Here is an 18,898-nt window from a genome sequence, read left to right as displayed (position 1 = left end):
CTGCGCGGGCGCGCTCACGCCCCGGGGCAGGCCTGGCTGCTCGGGAGCGCGCCCGGGACTCCACCCTGCCTCAGTCCTCGGGGCAGCCTTGCGGCGTAGTGGCGGGCACCGGCAGGGCCGACCTGGTCAGGTAGGCAGAAAGCAGGGAGACGAAGGATTGGCGCCGAGAGCTCAGCCGCCCAGAAGGGTGCGTTAGAGTGTGGGATCTGGCGGGTCGGGGAAGTGGGCGCAGCCTGGAGCCCCCAGCCCGCGTGGCAGGCGCGCGAGACTAGAGGGGGCTCACCCTGCTGCCAGGGCTACGCTGTGCAAGGCGCACGAGAGGGCCAGCTGGTGGCGGAGGCGCGGGCGCGCTTCGTGGGACCCGGGGAGTGGGATGTGTTGGGGGTAAGTGCAGGTTCCAGGCTCCACTTTTCTGACCCCTTCCTGGGTCTCTGTCCCCGCCGCCCCACCTCCCTGCATGCCCCAAGCTAGCCTAATGCCAAGCTCTGTCTTGCATTTTTCCTTGGCCCCGGGCAAAACGGAGCCGAGATCTTTAAAAGCCTTAGTGTTTCACGCCTCTGGATAAAAGCAGTTGTCCAATTAATTCCTCTGGTTTTGTTTGAGCACTTACTGAGAACCTTTGCCCCAGTCCCACAAAAACTACCGTTGAGTACGCGTTCCTGTTGTCACTCTGGGCTCAGATACCTTGGTGGTTGGAGAGGTCGGTGCTATGTTTGAACGTGAGATCCGTGGTGACCTTGTGCGTACGTGGAGCTCAGTGAGCTACTCAAAATTCTATCGCAGGGGTGGGGCCCCCTACAGAAAGAAAATTGCCAGTCCTGGATATCCTCACAACCATGCTTTACAGTACAATACATTTGAAAACTACTGGAAATACACCATAATCTTTACAGTTTTCCGAATTTTTAATTTATGAATCAGTACCCAAATGCAACTTTGTATTTTGTGTTGCGTCATGAGATTCTCCTCAATTCTCTCCATGTGATATTTGATCCAATTTATAAAAACATTCCTTAATCTTCTAGACTTTTTAGGATTTTACTGTTAGGAGAATATTACATTTGTCAGGTGGTTAAGTTAAAGTGTAGAAAAATAATTTTTTTATTATACTTTGCTTTGGGCTTGATGGTTCTGTGTAACCCTAAAAGCAGCTTAGGGCTTTCTGTCTATTCACGTGGAACATCCAGAATTGACTTTCTTATTATTTTTTAGCAGTTACCACTATAGGAGATAGCACAAGAAATTCATCTCATTACCAGTGGCATTTAAATATTTGTGGGAAAAAACAAAAACCAAAACCTGCAGTTTTGATTCATGGAACCTCAAAGAAAGCAGAGAAGATAGGTAAGAGATGCAAGAACATTCTTTTAAACACTTGCACTGCTATGTGAAGTTTATCCCTGCATATTTTCAATTATAAAAGGTTGCTTGAATTAGTAACTATTAAAATTCTAATTTTACTTGGTTGGCAATTACCCAGATGCTTTCAGCTCCAAGCTGAAAATACATGGGCAGTTAGTAGTATTCTTCATCTGGTCCATGTGCTTAAATTTCTTAGTTGTCATTAGCAACCTAGTAAACCATTTCAAGCCCTACTTGTCCTCTAAATTGTCATTTTTAAACAACTAGAACTCTCAAAGCCTAAAGAGATATGAATCCAAGATGATTTTTACATAGAAATAATTCATACCATACATAGCAGTTGCTCCCTATACCTGTGGCTAGTATAACTATAATTAATAAATAAGCTATCATTATTGTGTGCTTACTCTGTTCCATTCCAAGGATTCCCTTTGAGAGTTTGGCTGCTTTACAAATTAGAATACTGTGACTCAGAAACTAAGTACTTGCTTGAAATCATACAGCTGGAAAGTGGTAAAGGTAGTATTTGCACTTATTTAAATGTGATCTCACAGCTGTCTTTCCATTGTATCATATGGACTAGTAAGTGCTTTATTTTGCTTGATAGTAAGCTACCATTCTTTCCTTATTTTGTCTGTCTTTTTATAGGAGGAAACCCAGTGTTTTTCCTTTTATTTTATCTTTTCTGAGGCCAGTGAAAGGTGTCTGATGTGAGAAAGGATAAGAAAATGGGTATCCTAGAATTAAAACATTATTTAATTCCAGATGGGACATCATTATAAAAAGTCCAGTGTCAACTTTTTATTTTTTTCATTTTTTTTAATTTATTTTTTTCTTTTTTAAGGGCTGCCATTAAGAGCTGTGAATGGTTCACCAAATCCTTGTAGTGCCCAAGTATCAACTTTTTAAAGAAAAATAACCTATTTATAATGCTATGTAGCCTAGTATTCTTCCCATGAACAATATCGATGTGTTGATTTGAAATTGCACATGTTTAAAATTATGTGGATTGAAAGAGCAGCCTCTTATTTTCTTTGTATGTTGATCTTAGGATTTACAAAAGGTGCAGATTTGGGCAGATCTGAAGACTGACAGTTTGTGAATTTGTAAAACAGGTAATTTTTCTTTCACATTCTAAAATAAGAACAAATATTTATTGTATACCTATGATAGTGCATTATGTATCTTAGTCCTTGAATAAACCTCTATGAAGCAGGTTTTATTTTAGACTCCTTAACATATAATACTAAAAGCTACCATTTATTATGCTAAAAGGTCAAGAGAGCTGAAACCATAGTAGTAAAGTAGCAGTGCCTCCTTTCAGGACATTTGGCTAATAGCAGAAATAAAGCACAACTAGGGACTGCTGATAGACTCCCCCTGCTTCCTACCCAAGGTAGAAGGATTGAATTCATACCCTTGTGACATCCTAGGTACACAACTTCAACAGGCACTGTTCCATAGTAGATGGTGTCAGTGGTGCCTATGTTTCAGGGGGTGACATTTACATAGAATATAATGTAAATATTTCCACTTGAAAGTATACAACTCATAGCCTTAGAGAGCCATCTCCCCCCAAATTTAGCTAGAACCTACAAAAGTCCACACACTCAGGGAATAGTGGGCCAGAAAAATATCTGCTCCCTAGCAAAGGGAGATCACAAAGAAATTTGTTCATTTTTACCACAGCTTCAGGTGGGGGAATAAAGATACCACCCGAAAACTTAAAAACTATAGAGTCTACCATCACTCAGATACAAGGTTCAAATTTATATGTCTATCTGGTCTAAAAAGCTAGAAACCAAGAAAATAACAGAAAGTTGGCCCAGGTTGGTAATGTGCCAGAGTACCTTGCAAAAACAAATACCTTTTCCTAATGATTCACCCTTAATTTAAGCCTTTTAGAATACTCCCAGATTTTAAGATCACCCACATACAAGCTCACAGTGAGAAACCATAAAGCATATGTGCAAGAGTTAGCTGAACAACCTAGACTCCTAAGAGCTTTAGCTATGAATTATCAGAAACAAAATAAGATTTAAAGAGATGAAAGATGAAAAATTAAACATTTTAAAAGTGATTCAAAATGGATACAAATTGAAAATTATTATCCCAGAAGCCTATGCTGGGAAAAGCACCTATAGGATTTTGGCAGGGAATTGTCATAATTAACTTAATAAATGAAGGAAAACAATGTTGATGGAATGTTAAGGACTGACAAGGAAAAAAGAACAGAAAAGAGGAGAGTATGATAATTCAGACAGGAAATTAAATCAACCCTATAATGGTGACTTTAAGGATAAAGTGAAAACCTATGTAGCAATATGTAAATATACATATTTAGCAACAAGTCAGATGACCAGAGTAAATGACAAATACAAGTCAAAAATGGCTGAGATTTCATTCTTTGGAAGTTCAGTCTGAGATGAGGAAGCAGTAATAATTTACAAATTTCATGGGAAATTCTAAATTTTTTTTAGGTTATCACATTGTAAGATGCTCCTTCAAACATGATTTGGTGTTAGAATGAAATTGCTTTAATGTGAATCTTCTCTACCAGGGTCCAGCTCTGTCTCCTTAGGCAATTCTCTTAACCTCCAATTCTGTTGAGAGTAAATGAGATCATGTATTTAAGGTGTTTAGTAAATGTTGCTAAGGCATAGTAAACATTGTTTGCTTTTGCTTTGATGGTGGCTAGAGTAAGGAATTGGCAGCAAAGAGTGGCCAGGAGTCAATATAGAAAGTTAAGTAGAGATATGATGCAAAAACCTTATGTTATGGAGGAAAGACAATTTTTAAGGGCACAGGGGAAACCATTAAAGGATTCTTTATAGGAGTATTAGGTAAATTGAGGATTTTAAAATTAGAAGGATCACTTTGGTTTTAGAGTGGAATCTATAATAGATTGATTGTAGTCAAGTCTGGAGGTGGACTGGGTAATATATGAAAAACCAAAGTGTTTTTCCTATTCTCTCAATAATCAGTGCAGAATACTTCTCTAATCAACAAGTGTGTGGGGATTTCTTCCTACCTAGGATTAAATTCCCTTCTAAGGGGTCTTGGGAAGTCATGCTTACAAATAATAAAATCTCACTAAACAGGTCTTGTTAGCCCAGTGTAATATGGTTTATTCCCAACCTGATTGTGGTATAGCATCACATGAAAAATAGAAGACTTTTATCTTGACTCCTTTCCACTGATTCCTGGTCTTTTTGATAAAGCCTAACACTTTTGGCCAATTGTCAACTAAAGAATCCCTAAACCCACCTGTAACTTGTAAGCCCCCACTTTGAGATGTCCCACCTTTTTGGGCCAAACTAATGTATGCCTTACATGTGTTGATTTATGGCTTTTCCTGTAATTCCTGTGTCCCTGAAATGTATAAAATCAAACTGTAACCCAACCACAGCTTGTCTGCTTGCTCAAGGCTTCTTGGGCATGGCTCTAGGCCATGGTCCTCAAATTTGGCTCAGAATAAACCTCTTTAAATTATTTCAAAGAGTTTGGCTTCTTTTCTGTTGACACCACCAGCAACCAATCAACTCAGTTCTGCAACAGACACCAGATGGATGTTCTTAAATTCAATTTAATTCTGACAATATCCTTTTGGAGATAGTGTCAGATGTCACAGGTTGAGGGCTCAGCTCAGTCCCACAAGACTGTCCCTCACCTCAGATGCCATTTCCTGAAACCCAGGGGTTTTACTTGTGCTGACCGGCTATAAAATAGGGTTCTCATTACCCCCCTCCTTGGGTTCAATTAATTCGCTAGAGTGGCTCGCAGAACTCAGGGAAACACATTTACCAGTTTATTGCAAAGAATACAGGCAAAGAGATGCATAGGGCAAGGCATGTGGGAAGGCGTACACCCTCTCCAGATGTGCCACCTTTCAGGAGCCTCCATATGTTTAGCTGTCTGGAAGCTCTCTAAACTCAGTCCTTTTAGGTTTTTATGGAAGCCTTATTAGGTAGGCATGGTCAATAAAATCATTGGCTATTGGAGATCAACTTAACCTTCATCTGCTTGCCCCTCCCCAGAGTTTGGGGACTGGGGTGGGGCTGAAAGTCCCAACCCTCTAATCATGCCTTGGTCTTTCCTGTGACCAGCTCCCATCCTGAAGCTACCTAGGGGTTACCAGCCACCAGGCATCTCATTAGCATATTAAAAGACACTCTTACCACTCTCCAAATTCCAAGGGTTTTGAGAACTTTTTGCCTGGAAGTAGGATGAAGAAAGAACAAATAAATATATATTTCACAGTATCACAAGGACCCCTTAGGAAGTTATGATAATCTAGCCAAGAGGTGATGGCGGTTTAGGTAGAGTAGTGGCAGTGAAGATGGAGAAAAGGGGTAGATTTGATAGAAATTTAGGAGGTTAGAATAAACTACTTGATTATGTATGGGAATATGGGACAGAAAAAGTTTCTGGCTACGTCTGAATCTTGGTTACATTCACTGACAAAGGGACGAAGAGCAAGTGTTGGGGGATGTTGTAGGTGCTGATTTGAAAAGTGGAACAGGGCAGTGTGGTTAAGTACAAGGTCGTGGGCGTGGATAGCTAAAGTAGGGTGGAGGAAACCCTGTGAATGATCTTTTCTAATTTATTTTTTTTTTTACTTCAGAAGACCTGTTGGAAATGTGGTGGTTTCAGCAAGGCCTCAGTTTCCTTCCTTCAGCTCTTGTAATTTGGACATCTGCTGCTTTCATATTTTCATACATTACTGCAGTAACACTCCACCATGTAGACCCTGCTTTGCCTTACATCAGGTCAGTGGAATATATTCCTTGTATAGAAGAATCTTTACGTCTCATTCTTGTTTTAACATTTAATGTTAACCTTTTTATGTGAAACCAACATTTAATGTCAACCTTTTAGAAATCAGATTTTACATTGGCATTACAATGATAAAGGGAACATAAAAAGGAACTTGAATTTGGCTTTTTCTATGTGATAGGCTAATGTAGAGACAGCAGGGTAAGATTCATTTAGTGAACTGGTTAGTGAATTGTGATTCCTTAGTTTCTTGTGTCCCAAATAAGGACTTGAAGTTATCTCAGAAGATAGAATTGGAATTATTCTGCCTTTAAAATTCAAAAATGCTGAAAACAGCAACAGTAATATGAAAAGATAATAGTAATGACAAACATTTATTGACCTACTTATAATGTACAAGGTAATGTTCTAAGCATTCTCTATGTGTTAATCGAATCCTTACACCAACTATAGGAAGTAGGAATTGTTATCCTCAGAGAGAGGAAGAAATGAGGTCTGGGGAGATTAAGTTATTTGCTCAAGGGCACATAGCTCAGGAAGTGTTGGAACCAAGATTTAAACCTGGGCAATTTGACACTAGGGGCTGTGGCCTTACTCTTTATGACATGCTGCCTAGATATTTGACATATTAACCATCAAAATTTATCAAGAATATTTTTGAAATCTTACAACTAGTAATAATGTAAGGAGGGGTACTCAATTGCATATGCTATGTCCATAACCCTTTTTTTAAATTGCAAAAGCAGTAAGTAATTATTACAGCAGAATTTTAAACAAGACCAGAAAGATTATAAAAATAAAAAGTGAAAGTCCCTTCCTGACCTCCACCAGTTGAGAAGTGACTCATAGTTTGGTAGATTTCCTTCCAGAGTTTGGTTTGTTTATCTATGTTTATACAAAACTGTTTCTCTCTCCTTCTTCTTTCCTCCTTCCTTTCTTTTAGCATTTTTTGGGTTTTTCATTTTGTTTCATTTATAAAAAATGGTAGCATGTTGATATATAAATTGCTTATTTCTTCCCCCCACCCCCCACCCCCCCACCTTTTTTTGGCTGTTACAAACAATGGTATAGTGAAGATCTCGTAATATATAACTTTACATTCTGCTAAAGGAACATGTAGCTTAGTAACTCTAAGAGAAAATACATATTTAAGATTGATGAGGGTCCTTCATAGTATTTTTTTCTTCTTAGAACTTGTCTGCTTTCCTTTTAAAGAGATTTTATTACAGTCAGGCCTCCGTAGGTTCCACATCCATACATTCAAGTGATCACAGATTGAAAATATCCTGGAAAAGAAAATTCCATAAAGTTCCAAAGTGCAAAACTTGAGTTTGCCATCTGGCACATACTGCATTGAATCCACACCAATGAAGTGATGTGTAGGTATCCTATTAGGTAATCCAGAGATGATTTGAAGTATATGACAGGATGTTCATAGTTTACGTGCAAATACTGTACCGTTTTATGTATGGGACTTGAGCATCCCTGGATTTTGGTCCAGGAGCCAGTCCCCTACCCATACCAAGGGACGACTGTAATTTAAGAGGCCATTGAGTTCTTTTTCAGAGTTTCAGTTCCCTGCTGGTACTGCATGTGATTTTCTTAATAGTACACTAGTCACTTCCTTTTCCATCCCTTTCCTTCTGCTTTTCTATTTTTTCGCGAATGAACTTAGTATTACCCTGGGGTCGGTCTTTCTCCAACATTCTAATATATGTGAAACTCTAGTACTTATTTTTATTTCTCTTAGGCTCATTTCCTTCATCTGCAGAATGATTAAGTTAAACTAGATACTCTGCAAATTTCCTTTCAATTCATAGATGCTATCCAAAGGTTTAGTGATTATAGCTCCAAAGTATGTAACCAAATGTAAATTTCATTTCAAAAGAAATTTCACTGTAAGTGAGCCTCAGGTGTTCTCTTAGTTGGTTTGAGTAGTGGATGCCCAAGTGGGGTGCCACCCACTGGGGTATGGGAAGAAAATATTATAACAACAATGTATGTTTTTTAATATAAAAATATTTAAACTTTACTGTATTTTAATGTGGAACAATAATATAATAAGTACATATATTTTGAAGTTACATGGTCAGACTGTTTTGTGATGGTGTGGCATCAAAATGGTTGGAGACCACTGGAGTGTAGTGCTGTGCTAGTGAAATGACGGCATGGCTGTTTTCATTTTAGGCTATTTAATGTCATTTTGTTCCTCTGCCAAAAGAAGGAACACCTTTAGCCAACCATCTTGGAAATGCATGCACTTGTTTACTTATGGGGTAAATATAACCATTTAAATTATGATTTTTGTTTTCTAAGAACAATACACATCATATACATTGTAGAAAATTTGAAAGGTGGAATTAACAAACAAACAAAAACCTCTCTATTCCCCAATTCCTGAAGATGATCAAAGAGTAACAAAATCTTTTGTATGTAAAAATACATTTTATTATTTTATAATTGTTTCTTTACAAATACATTATTTTTTGTTTCTCCATTTTCATTACAGATTTTTATTTTTTAAGAGAAAAACTCATGAAATTGTAAAGTTGGAAGGACCAATCCTGACAATTTGTGTTTGATACTTTCCTTTTCCTAACTCCCCTAATCCAAATGTTCACCAAATCTTATTGATTCCTTTTCAGACGTGACTTTCTATTTCTTTTTTATTCCCATTGCATTGGCACTGTTGAAATCCTGATTCCCTCTTTCCTACAGGGCTTCAATTCAAGGCCAAAAACTTTTGTCTTTTTAATCTTTATGGTAGTTTGAGGGAAGAGAAAATAACTGATATTTCATGGCTGTCTCCTATGAGCCTGCTACTATGCTAAATACTTAACATGCATTACCACATTTTATTTCATCCTTGTATTGATCTGATGAAGCTGGGAGGGAATGAATAGCCCCATTTTACAGATGAAGGAACAGTCTTAGGGAGACAAAAGACTGTACCTAAGGTCTTGCAAAAAAAAAAAAAAAAATGGTGGTTTTTTAAAATCTGAGTCTATATATTCCATATTACCACGGAAGAAAGAAGTGTAAATAGATACATTGCAATGCAGTGTAGTAAGTGATTTTAATAAAAGCCTGGACAGTGTGCTCTGTGAGTCACTATCAGCTAGAGGAGTTGTCCAAGGCTATAGAGAGGAGAGGGCTCAAAGCTGGTCTCGAGTGGAAGCTACGTGAGGGCAGGGGCTTTGTCTGTTTTACTTACCACTATATTCCTATCCCTGAAATGGTGTCTGACACATGGTAAGTGCTTGGTAAATATTTTTTTAAATTGATCAATAGATGAAAAGGTATTAATTTAATTATAGTCAGAGTCAGCAACAGGTACAGAAAGACAGTTATGAAAGGGCCTTTGGTGTTTAGAGGATATTCTGGTGGGACAGAAAAACTCATCTGCCTGAAAACATACCAGGGATAGCTTTTTAAATTAATTTATATTGATTTCTATTGTGTGGAAAAGAATAATCTTAAATAGTGTCAGTAGAAAGTGAAGAAGGCAAATATTTGTGAGCTCAAATTTTCATGTTCTCCTTATAAAGTGATATAAGAGTTGAGCTCATGGACTTACAAAAGATAAAGGGTTTTAAGTAACTCCTGTTACTTCTTATCCCTTGGAAGAAATATATGTGTGTATCTAATGTGAGAAATCCATATACCTCCTTTTTTTCTTCCAGTGACACTGGTACAGTAGCTCCAGAAAAATGCTTGTTTGGTGTAATGCTAAATATCGCCGCAGTTTTATGTAAGTAATGAGAGTGGTTTTAACAATGAAAGTTAATAGCTAAATTGCTACTGTATTTTGTTCTTTAAACACTATTGTTTTACTTTCTAGTTATACTTGAGGAAATGTTATCAGTAAATTATTGATCAACATTATGTTCCTTTAAGAAGAAAAACACTTTTCTAGAAATGCTAAATTATGGAAATCTTTAAAAATAGAGAGAGATCTGTTTGCCGATTCAAATGGAAGTTAAGTATAACCAAATATTCCTTGAGGCCTTAAGCAGACTTCTTAAGCAACCAGTAGGGGACAAAGGGTTGTAGACACAATTGACCACAACTAATCCCACCTAAATTCCTTTAGAATAAACAGTTTAGATGTTGGAGAATAGAAATGGAACCATGTTTTGATATTTGAGTGATACAGAAATGCCAGTGGATGAAGTTGCTACTATGGTATTTTACATTCCTGTTTATTTTGAACCAAATTTTTATTAATGGTTTACTAAAATATTTTTTCTGTCAAGTGTGATTGTTTTAAATATTTGCATTCTTCCATGTGATATTATTTGCTTGGGTCAAAAATAGAAAGAAAGTGGATTCAATTTACAGAAATTCATCTTTGCAACTAAACTCTTAAGAAACATGTCTACAAAAGCACATCTCCATTATGTTTTCTACACTGCTGAGTTCTTTGGCAATATTTCTGCAATAGAAAATTCAATTTGGCCTATTCTTTACTAATAGATATGGCAAAGTGGGCTTTTTTTTTTCTTTGTGATTGGCTACTATATCTGATTGAGCTCAGTTATAATTTGAAATAATGATAAAAATGATATGTAAGTGAGGCAAATAAACTTTTGGTTTGTTTTTGTTTTTCCCATGCCCATCCATATTCTAGAACTACTTACTTTTAATTTGGTGCTTATTGTAAAAATGCTGTATGTTTTGTGTAGCTCTTGTCATTAGAAATTTTCAGAAGACATTAAACTTAAGATCTAAGTTTTATCCTAAATATTTGTAAATATGAGACCCATGGAAAGCAAATGATTTGCACAGTCATGTGGAGAGATTAGCAATGTCATAATGCAATCTTAAGATTTTTTTTTAAAAAATCTACAGTAAGTCCCAGCTACTCAAGAGTCTGAAGCAGGAAGATCAGTTGAGCCCAGGAGTTTGAATCTAGCCTGGGCAACATAGCAAGATCCCATCTCTATATAAAAAAAAAAAAAAACAAGAAAACCTACAGCTGTTTTTTTCTTCTCTAAGATTAATTTTAAAAGGAAAATCCCAACAGTGACTTTTATGAACTCTTCGTCATCGTCTTTATTTCTTGGTTATTTATTACTTTGTTGTTTTTCGGATTATCTCTTCCCAGGCATTGCTACCATTTATGTTCGTTATAAGCAAGTTCATGCTCTGAATCCTGAAGAGAACCTTATCATCAAATTAAACAAGGCTGGCCTTGTACTTGGAATACTGAGTTGTTTAGGACTTTCTATTGTGGCAAACTTCCAGGTTTGTGTTTTAGCCCAGCATAGGTATTTTCCTGAAGTACATAAATATACATATTAAAAAAGAAACCTCAAACATTCAGATATATGCTGTTATTGTTTCTTTACCTTAACAAAATAGAGTTTGTGGCCTTTAAATTATTTGATGCTTTCAGAAATAGCTACATTCACAATTAGAAAAATTCATATTTAATAATTTAAACAATCTTTTTTTAAGATCCATAGGACAGTTATTAGACTTATATTATTACTTAGTTGGAGATTACTTCAAGACCAAACAGAATTGGTATAAATTATAAGTGACACAATTACAGAATTAACGATTTCTTTGTTTTTACTGTGACAAACAAGGTACAATTATTTACCTATTTTATCTACTTGTTTAGATGTTTGATTGATTGCCTGCATTCCTAGGTGCCTATCCTTGTATATGAGGAGATAAAGGGAAGATCTGTAGCTCTTCTAGCTTTTTCTCAAGGAGAAATAATGTTAAATACTTAAAGTAGCAGTCAACCTTCACCAAATATTTGTAAACTCTGCACAGAGAGCAGTAGGGAAGATAGATTGGGCTAAGTGGGAATTTATAGCTAAGGGGCAGGGCAGGGGTCAGTGTATGGTAAATTACTAGTCTGGAAACATCAAGGGTAATGGTGATGAGGGATTCTGGCTAAAGTGACTGTCTTAGTTCATTTGTGTTGCTATAAAGGAATACCTGAGGCCGGGTAATTTATAAAGAAAAGAATTTTATTTGGCTCATGGTTCTGCAGGTTGTACAAGAAGCATGGCAGCAGCATCTTTTTCTGGTGAGGGCTTCAGACTGCTTGCACTCATGGCAGGAGGTGAAGGGGAGCTGGTGTGTACAGAGATCCCATGGCGAAAGAGGAAGCAAGTGGGGGAAGTGCCAGGCTCTTTTGAACAACCAGCTCTCACAAGAACTAATAGAGCAAGAACTCATACCCTCCCACTCCCCCATCTAATCTAATCATTAATCTAATCATGAGAGAGCCACCTTTGTGTCCCAAATACCTCTCATTAGACCCCCACATCCAAAATTGGGGATCAGATTTCAACATGATATTTGAGGAGGGGCAAACACTCAAACTATACCACTGACCTAACAGGGTTCTTGCTAAACGGGAGGCCAGGATGATAAGACATCACCTAGGGGATGGTGGAGGTTGAGGAACCCAGATATTGAAGGTGATGAGATATTGAGGACAGGAATTTTGGCTAAACTGACTTAATAGGATTCTTGCTAAAATTGAACAATGTAGAGACGAACACAGAAACCCAGAAGTCACGGCCTAGGAAGAAAAGAGTTCAGAGGAACCTGAGTAGAGTTGGTCAAGGAGAGACTTTTTGTCACCCCAGAGTGGTTCACATCATTCCACTGACATTCATTTGCTAGAGCATGGGCATGGCAGCGGGTGGAGGGAGAGTGCAGGCAAGCTGGAGCCCTGGAAAAAATGTAGTTTTTACTGGGCATTAGTTCCCAGGAGCAATTCTATACTGTGGAAGGAAAACAAAAATTTTGGTGGACAGCTAGCTAGCTGTTGATGCCACAAATAGGATCCTGCCTTTCCTGATAAGTTTCTGTGGCTCAGTGTTAGAAATGTTTTGGGGAATTTTCAGTTTGTGGATAGTGGATTCTTTGCTCCAGTTTTCTCTGGAGCTGATCAATTTAACAGTATCATCAACCATATGGTAAAATTGAATCTCAGATATTTGTTTGCATAAGCCAGTAAATTCCAATAGCAGCTCCTCATAGCACCCACACAAGCTGCCTTTCCACCTTATCTGATTCACTTAAGACAGCTTATATACTTTCTTTGTTGTTTTGTTTTCAGCTTTCTATTCTAATTTATTTTTTACCACAGGAGTCCCTTTGGCCTTGTAATTTTGAATGAAATTACTTTTTCTCTCTTGAGTATGTTTCTTCGTGCAACTTTGGATGTCCTCTTCATCTTTCAGTGATGGCTTCATCGCTGGGCCCTGTTTATAAGCAGACCTTTATGACTCTTCTTCTTTTCTAATGTAAACTTTCACTACTTATTTAAAGTGGTGAGTGTATTGATAGCTCCTCTTCTTCCCTCTTTTCTTTTACAGAGACAAATTCCAGTTGATTTATATAGGAAAAGTTGTACACAAAAGAGATTATAAATGGTTTACCATTAAAGATCTTGGCTTGGAAGAGGTTAACACTGTGTTTTAAATGGAATAGGAACTTAACGGTTTTACCTCTTGAATTTCTCTTGAATGCATCTACTTCTCTCCTTTTCCATATTTACTTCCCTGCCTACTCTTGTTGTCTCTACCAATGTAGATTTCATCATTTCTCATCTAATCTGCTATAGCCTCCTCAATGTTTCCTTTGCATTCACTCTTATAATCCTTTAATCATTTCTTAAGACTGGAGCCAAAGTGGTCTTTTGGAAATGTATATACATCTCACTTTGTTTGCCTGTGCCCTTGCTTAAAGTTCAACAGGTTCCAAAATTGCATGAAAGGAGATACAATCAAGGGAGGAAAGAAATAATTTGATAAACTGCTAAACTACCTAATCAACTCAAAGATCATGTATGATTGGGCTCATGTCTACCTCTCCAGTCTCATTCTACATCATTCCCCTTCTTAATGTCTCCATTGTATGTAGCACTGGCTTTTTGTTTGTTCCTTAAATAAGAGGCTTATTTAACTCCTTTTTATATGCTGTTTCCTCTGTTTGGTTTGCCATGACCCCTAAGCCTGTTTAAACTTAGGCATCTTTAAGATCTCAGCACAGAGCATACTTCCTCAGGGAAGTCTTTTCTGTCAGCTCTTGCTGCAGTATATTTCATTTTCTTATTTGTGTTCTCCAAGCCTTCAAAAACCGATTCTTCACAGCTCTTATTACAGTCTAATTTTATATCCAGGGTTGTTTAAATTTATATTTTGATTTTTTTTTTTGTTGATGTATTTCTCCATTAATTATAAGCACCATAGTTTTGTTCACCAATGTTTCTCCAGCACCTAGCATAGCACTTAGCACAAACATGTGCTTGTTAATTATTTAGGAACTTAGAGAGGTTAAAGGGACTAAGCAGGATTGGAAAAAATTCTGTCTTTGCATTTAAAGAAATGCCTAATAATCATTATAATATGGTATTTGAAAAATCTAACTTAAAATATATAAACAGAATTTCTTTAAAAACAAGTGTGTATATAGTGTTCAACAGAACAAATACATGGTAAATATCTTCAGTGTCCACTTAGAGGAATTCTTTTCCTCCCTAGAAAATTTATCCTTAAGGAGACTTGGAAGGGATTTGTAGCCAGAAATCTGTATTGGTTTCCTAGGGATGCTGTAGCAAAATACCACAGACTAGATAGCTTAACACAGCAGAAATTTATTCTCCAAAAGTTCAGGGGGCCAAAAGTCTGAAATCACAGTGTTGGTGGGGTTGGTTCTCTCTTGGGGAGGAAGAATCTGTTTCTAGCTTCTGGCAGTTGCCACTAATCCTTGGTGTTCCTTGGTTTGTGGTAGCATAAGTCTATAATTTATGCCTGTGTTGTCATGTGGCATTCTTCCTTCCTAGTAAATTTATCCTCAAGGAGACTTGAAAGGGTTAAGAATAAGTAAGGAGATTAGTTCCTAAGTTTCACTCACTGTTTTTAAGTAAAGATTACAGATCAATCAATATGTAATATGTAAATTCTATATCAAAGATTTGCTTCTGACCACCCATAACCTATGTAATTTCTCTTGTTTGGCTTTGTTTTATTAAGAGATGTATTTTTACTTTTTTTAAAAAAAAATGTTATCTTTTGATATGTAATAGATGCATATATTTGGGGGGTAATTTGTAAAGATCAAATCAATGTAATGGGATATCTATCACCTTAAATATTTATTTTTATGCTAGAGATATTCAAATTATACTCTTCTAGCTATTTTTAATTATTAATTTTATTTAAATTTAGATTGGGTTTAAATTGAAACTCCCTATTCCCAGTATTTCAGGCCATCCTAATCTTCTTTACCTTGCCACTCCACTTTTTCTATAACCCTTATCACCATCTAATATACTGTGGAATTTCCTTATTTCTAAAGTTTATTATTTATTGTTTGTGTACCTTCACTAAATTCTATGAGGGTTGGATTTCTGTCTGTTTTTTTTACTAATGTATCTGAAGACTTAGAGCAGTGCCTGGCACCTAATAGGCACCGAATAAACATAGTATTAAATGAGTAAAAATAAATGAGTAATTACTGTCATATTTTCAATGGCGGCATATGAAACAGTTTGGTATTACTATAATCCTCAGGTTTATGCTGAATAATGTGAGAGAAAATTATTTCAGGAAGTAATTTGTAGAATCTACGGAGCTTCTCTACTCAGTGAATGTCCTATTGAAATCTTTGGTTTGTGCTTTTAAATATTATATTGCCAATGTGTTCTGAGTTTCTTTTATTGACTTATTTCTTCTTCTGCCTCTTAGAAAACAACACTTTTTCTTGCACATGTAAGTGGAGCTGTGCTCACTTTTGGTATGGGCTCATTATATATGTTTGTTCAGACCATCCTTTCCTACCAAATGCAGCCCAAGATTCATGGCAAACAAGTCTTCTGGATCAGACTACTGTTGGTTATCTGGTGTGGAGTAAGTGCATTTAGCAGTATCCTTCACTGTAAAATGTGGCTATGCTTGGGAAGGAATTGAAAAACAGAATTTAAGTGAACACTATTGGCACATTTTATGTAGTTTTATTTGTAGGAGAGATTCTTAGGTTCATAACCCTATATTAAAGGATTTGAAACATGAAATTCAGATTGTATATAGGACCTCAGTGATTGAGCCAGGAGCAGATAATGTTTAGTCTGATCATTCTCACTTCAAAGAAGTAGAAGAGTAAATGCCCTCCCTAAGAAGAATTATCTAGCAGAAGTTTATGATTGAACTGCTGATTTTCTGAACATAGGAAGGGATTGACTATGAGAACCATTTTGTAGTGATCTTCTAGGCACATTTTTAGTTTTATAGTACCATTACTATATAACATTAAGTCTTCAAGAAAATGGGTTTGAACCTTGGGAATTAAATGTACTAGTAATCCGTTTGGGCCATTACAGTGATTTTTGTTTTGAATCAATTTAAACTTACAGATCTTCTCTGAGATTCTTCCTTGACTTATTTTTTTATAGTGCTGACTTGCTCATCAATTTTGTACAGTGGCAATTTTGGGACTGATTTAGTACAGAAACTCCATTGGAACCCTGAGGACAAAGTAAGAATTCAGAGTCTATAAAACTTAGTTTTATATTAAGAATGGCTATTTTCATTGATTTTGATGTATTTTCATTTTATCACTCACAAACTGTTTTAGTAGCGTAATCAGTTACATATTAGGATTATTTTCTAGATATGGTAGAGTTTATGTAGAACCATCCATATTCTCCAGTCACCTGTGATCTGTGGATATTTTTAAGACATGAAGAGAATTGTGATGGCAAAAAGGTTTTCTCAGAAATTGACTCCCTTAAATGTGGGTATAGTATTTTTATTACAAAGTACCTAACTGAGGGCTTTTGTTTTTAGAATACTTGTTTTCTGAATTGAAAAGATGTCTTCTTCTACTTTTATCTAGGAATATATTATGGACTCTGCATTTGGGTTCCAATATAGTGGATATTTGCATGGAGATAGCATCTTTGATCCTGAGAATAAGAGGAGGGACATGTATTGAACGTTAACAGATAATAAAATGAGTTCATCTGTTTTCACAAAACCTCTCAGTGGCATTTTATTTTAAGTTAGTTTTTAAGAATTAGCCCTGAATAGGACATGTGAAAATGAATGAATGAATGAAATAATTTACTAAATTCTAATTTAGTAAATAATTACTAGTAATTATTACTAGTATTAGTCATAATTTACTAAATCCTAATTATAAGCCATATATTATTTAAAACTCTAAAAATAGCACTTACTAAGTTTATCCTGAGCATTGTTAAACTTTTCTTAGTGGCATTTTATGAATATTATGGTGCTGGGAAAGACAGTCATAACTCCCTGATTATAGACTAGAAACACTCTTGTTTTGTCTTAGTTAAATGGAAATTTTATTTGCTCTAGGTGGAACAAAGATAGGTAATATCATTTAGGAGGACTTCCTAATGTCTGCTCTTTAATTCTCCAGATATGGTCAATAAATCAAGGGTTGATTTTCAGAAGGCAGATTGGTTTATAAGAATTATGCTTGTTTTTTTTTTAATTTGAGAAGTAGTATAGATCATTTGAATGAACTTTCACAAAATTATTCTCCTCCCCCCCCCCCCATCATTCAAGGGTTATGTGCTTCACATGATCACCACTGCGGCAGAATGGTCTATGTCATTTACCTTCTTTGGTTTTTTCCTGACTTACATTCGTGATTTTCAGGTAAGAAAACTCAGTATTAGATTTATGTAGTTGTGGAATAAGAGAACTTTCCATAGGCAAGTCTCCAACCTTTTCAAAAATTAAGTGCTTAATAATTTGACATAATAAACAGTGATGTAACTTTTCAGGTAAATTGTTTCTGTGTTTGGAGAAGTACTATTTTGCTAGCAAGATTCAGCCTTGAAAATGGGGTTGTAAAACCAATTTCAAGAAATTCTTTCATAGAATTTTCATCAAGTCTGTGTATATTTGCATAGGCCATTCTTAACATGTAGTTTTACTGATTCTTAGTAGAAACCAAAGAAAAGGAACTTTCTAAATAGAGAAACTTGATTTTCCTGAGTTAATTGGTAATAAAGGTGATACCTTTGGCAGTACAACAGCTATCTCACTACCCATTGGAATTGATTTACATTCCTAAGCACAAAATATAGTCTACAAAACATGTTGAGGTGATCTTTCTTTAAGAAGAAAACTCTCTATATAATTTTCTTTTCTGTTCCAGAAAATTTCTTTACGGGTGGAAGCCAATTTACATGGATTAACACTCTATGACACTGCTCCTTGCCCTATTAACAATGAACGAACACGACTACTTTCCAGAGATTTTTGATGAAATGATAAAATATTTCTATAATGATTATGATTCTCAGGGATTGGGGAAAGGTTCACAGAAGTTGCTTATTCTGCTCTGAAATTTTCAACCAGTTAATCAAGGCTGACAGTGACATTGGTGAATACTGATAATCAGGAAACATGAAATAAGCCATTTGATGAGTTGTTTTAAAGGATATCATCAAGATGACTTTAAAATCATTTATGCCTATACTTTTTTATCCCAGAAAATAAAACCAAAGGACTATAACATTGTAGTTTTTTAATACTTTATTTAAGAGAAACAGCTTTATGTACACCAAGCAGTCTGCACAACCCAGCCTTTCACATTTTGTAAGTCATCGTAAAGCATGTTTTGTTGGGAGCAGTTTTATGAGAGACATTTTCCACAACTCCAAATAATCAGTCTTTGTCATTAAATCCTTTGGAATTAGGTTTTGAAGTAGGAGTTTTACCATATTAATACATTTCTTATAGTCTTT

The 18,898-nt window shown here is 36.1% G+C and overlaps 1 protein-coding gene across 9 annotated transcripts; it reads left to right on the top strand.

Moving 5' to 3' along the window:
- The first annotated feature begins 3 nt into the window (after positions 1 to 3).
- On the top strand, positions 4 to 18,666 carry DRAM2 (DNA damage regulated autophagy modulator 2). 9 transcript variants are annotated; one of them, XM_075999972.1, is made up of 10 exons: positions 4 to 130; positions 1,213 to 1,344; positions 2,414 to 2,477; positions 5,987 to 6,131; positions 9,822 to 9,889; positions 11,246 to 11,385; positions 15,963 to 16,038; positions 16,565 to 16,647; positions 17,709 to 17,801; positions 18,307 to 18,666. In XM_075999972.1, the coding sequence occupies exons 4-10, from the start codon at positions 6,001 to 6,003 to the stop codon at positions 18,412 to 18,414; spliced, it is 699 nt and encodes a 232-aa protein (XP_075856087.1). In that variant the 5' UTR covers positions 4 to 130; positions 1,213 to 1,344; positions 2,414 to 2,477; positions 5,987 to 6,000; the 3' UTR covers positions 18,415 to 18,666. The 9 variants fall into 9 exon arrangements, with proteins under 9 accessions (XP_075856087.1, XP_075856088.1, XP_075856085.1 ...); XM_075999970.1 differs by having other exon boundaries at positions 6 to 130; positions 5,990 to 6,131; positions 15,861 to 16,038; XM_020283750.2 differs by having other exon boundaries at positions 7 to 130; positions 1,216 to 1,344; positions 15,861 to 16,038.
- The last annotated feature ends 232 nt before the right edge of the window (positions 18,667 to 18,898 follow it).

Source organism: Microcebus murinus, chromosome 2 (assembly GCF_040939455.1).
Source record: "Microcebus murinus isolate Inina chromosome 2, M.murinus_Inina_mat1.0, whole genome shotgun sequence".
Lineage (NCBI taxonomy): Eukaryota > Metazoa > Chordata > Mammalia > Primates > Cheirogaleidae > Microcebus > Microcebus murinus.
The sequence above is the reverse complement of the archived record's forward strand: the minus strand, read 5'-3'. Positions and strand labels throughout refer to the sequence as shown.

What these genes read in the sequence shown, in the direction of transcription:
- DRAM2 (XM_075999970.1), top strand. Translation starts at nt 6,001, where the DNA reads ATGTGGTGGTTTCAGCAAGGCCTCAGTTTCCTTCCTTCAGCTCTTGTA. An exon ending in CCTGCTTTGCCTTACATCAG is followed by an intron (nt 6,132 to 9,821) that starts GTCAGTGGAATA and finishes TTTTTCTTCCAG; the next exon opens with TGACACTGGTACAGTAGCTC. An exon ending in TGGAGTAAGTGCATTTAGCA is followed by an intron (nt 16,039 to 16,564) that starts GTATCCTTCACT and finishes ATTTTTTTATAG; the next exon opens with TGCTGACTTGCTCATCAATT.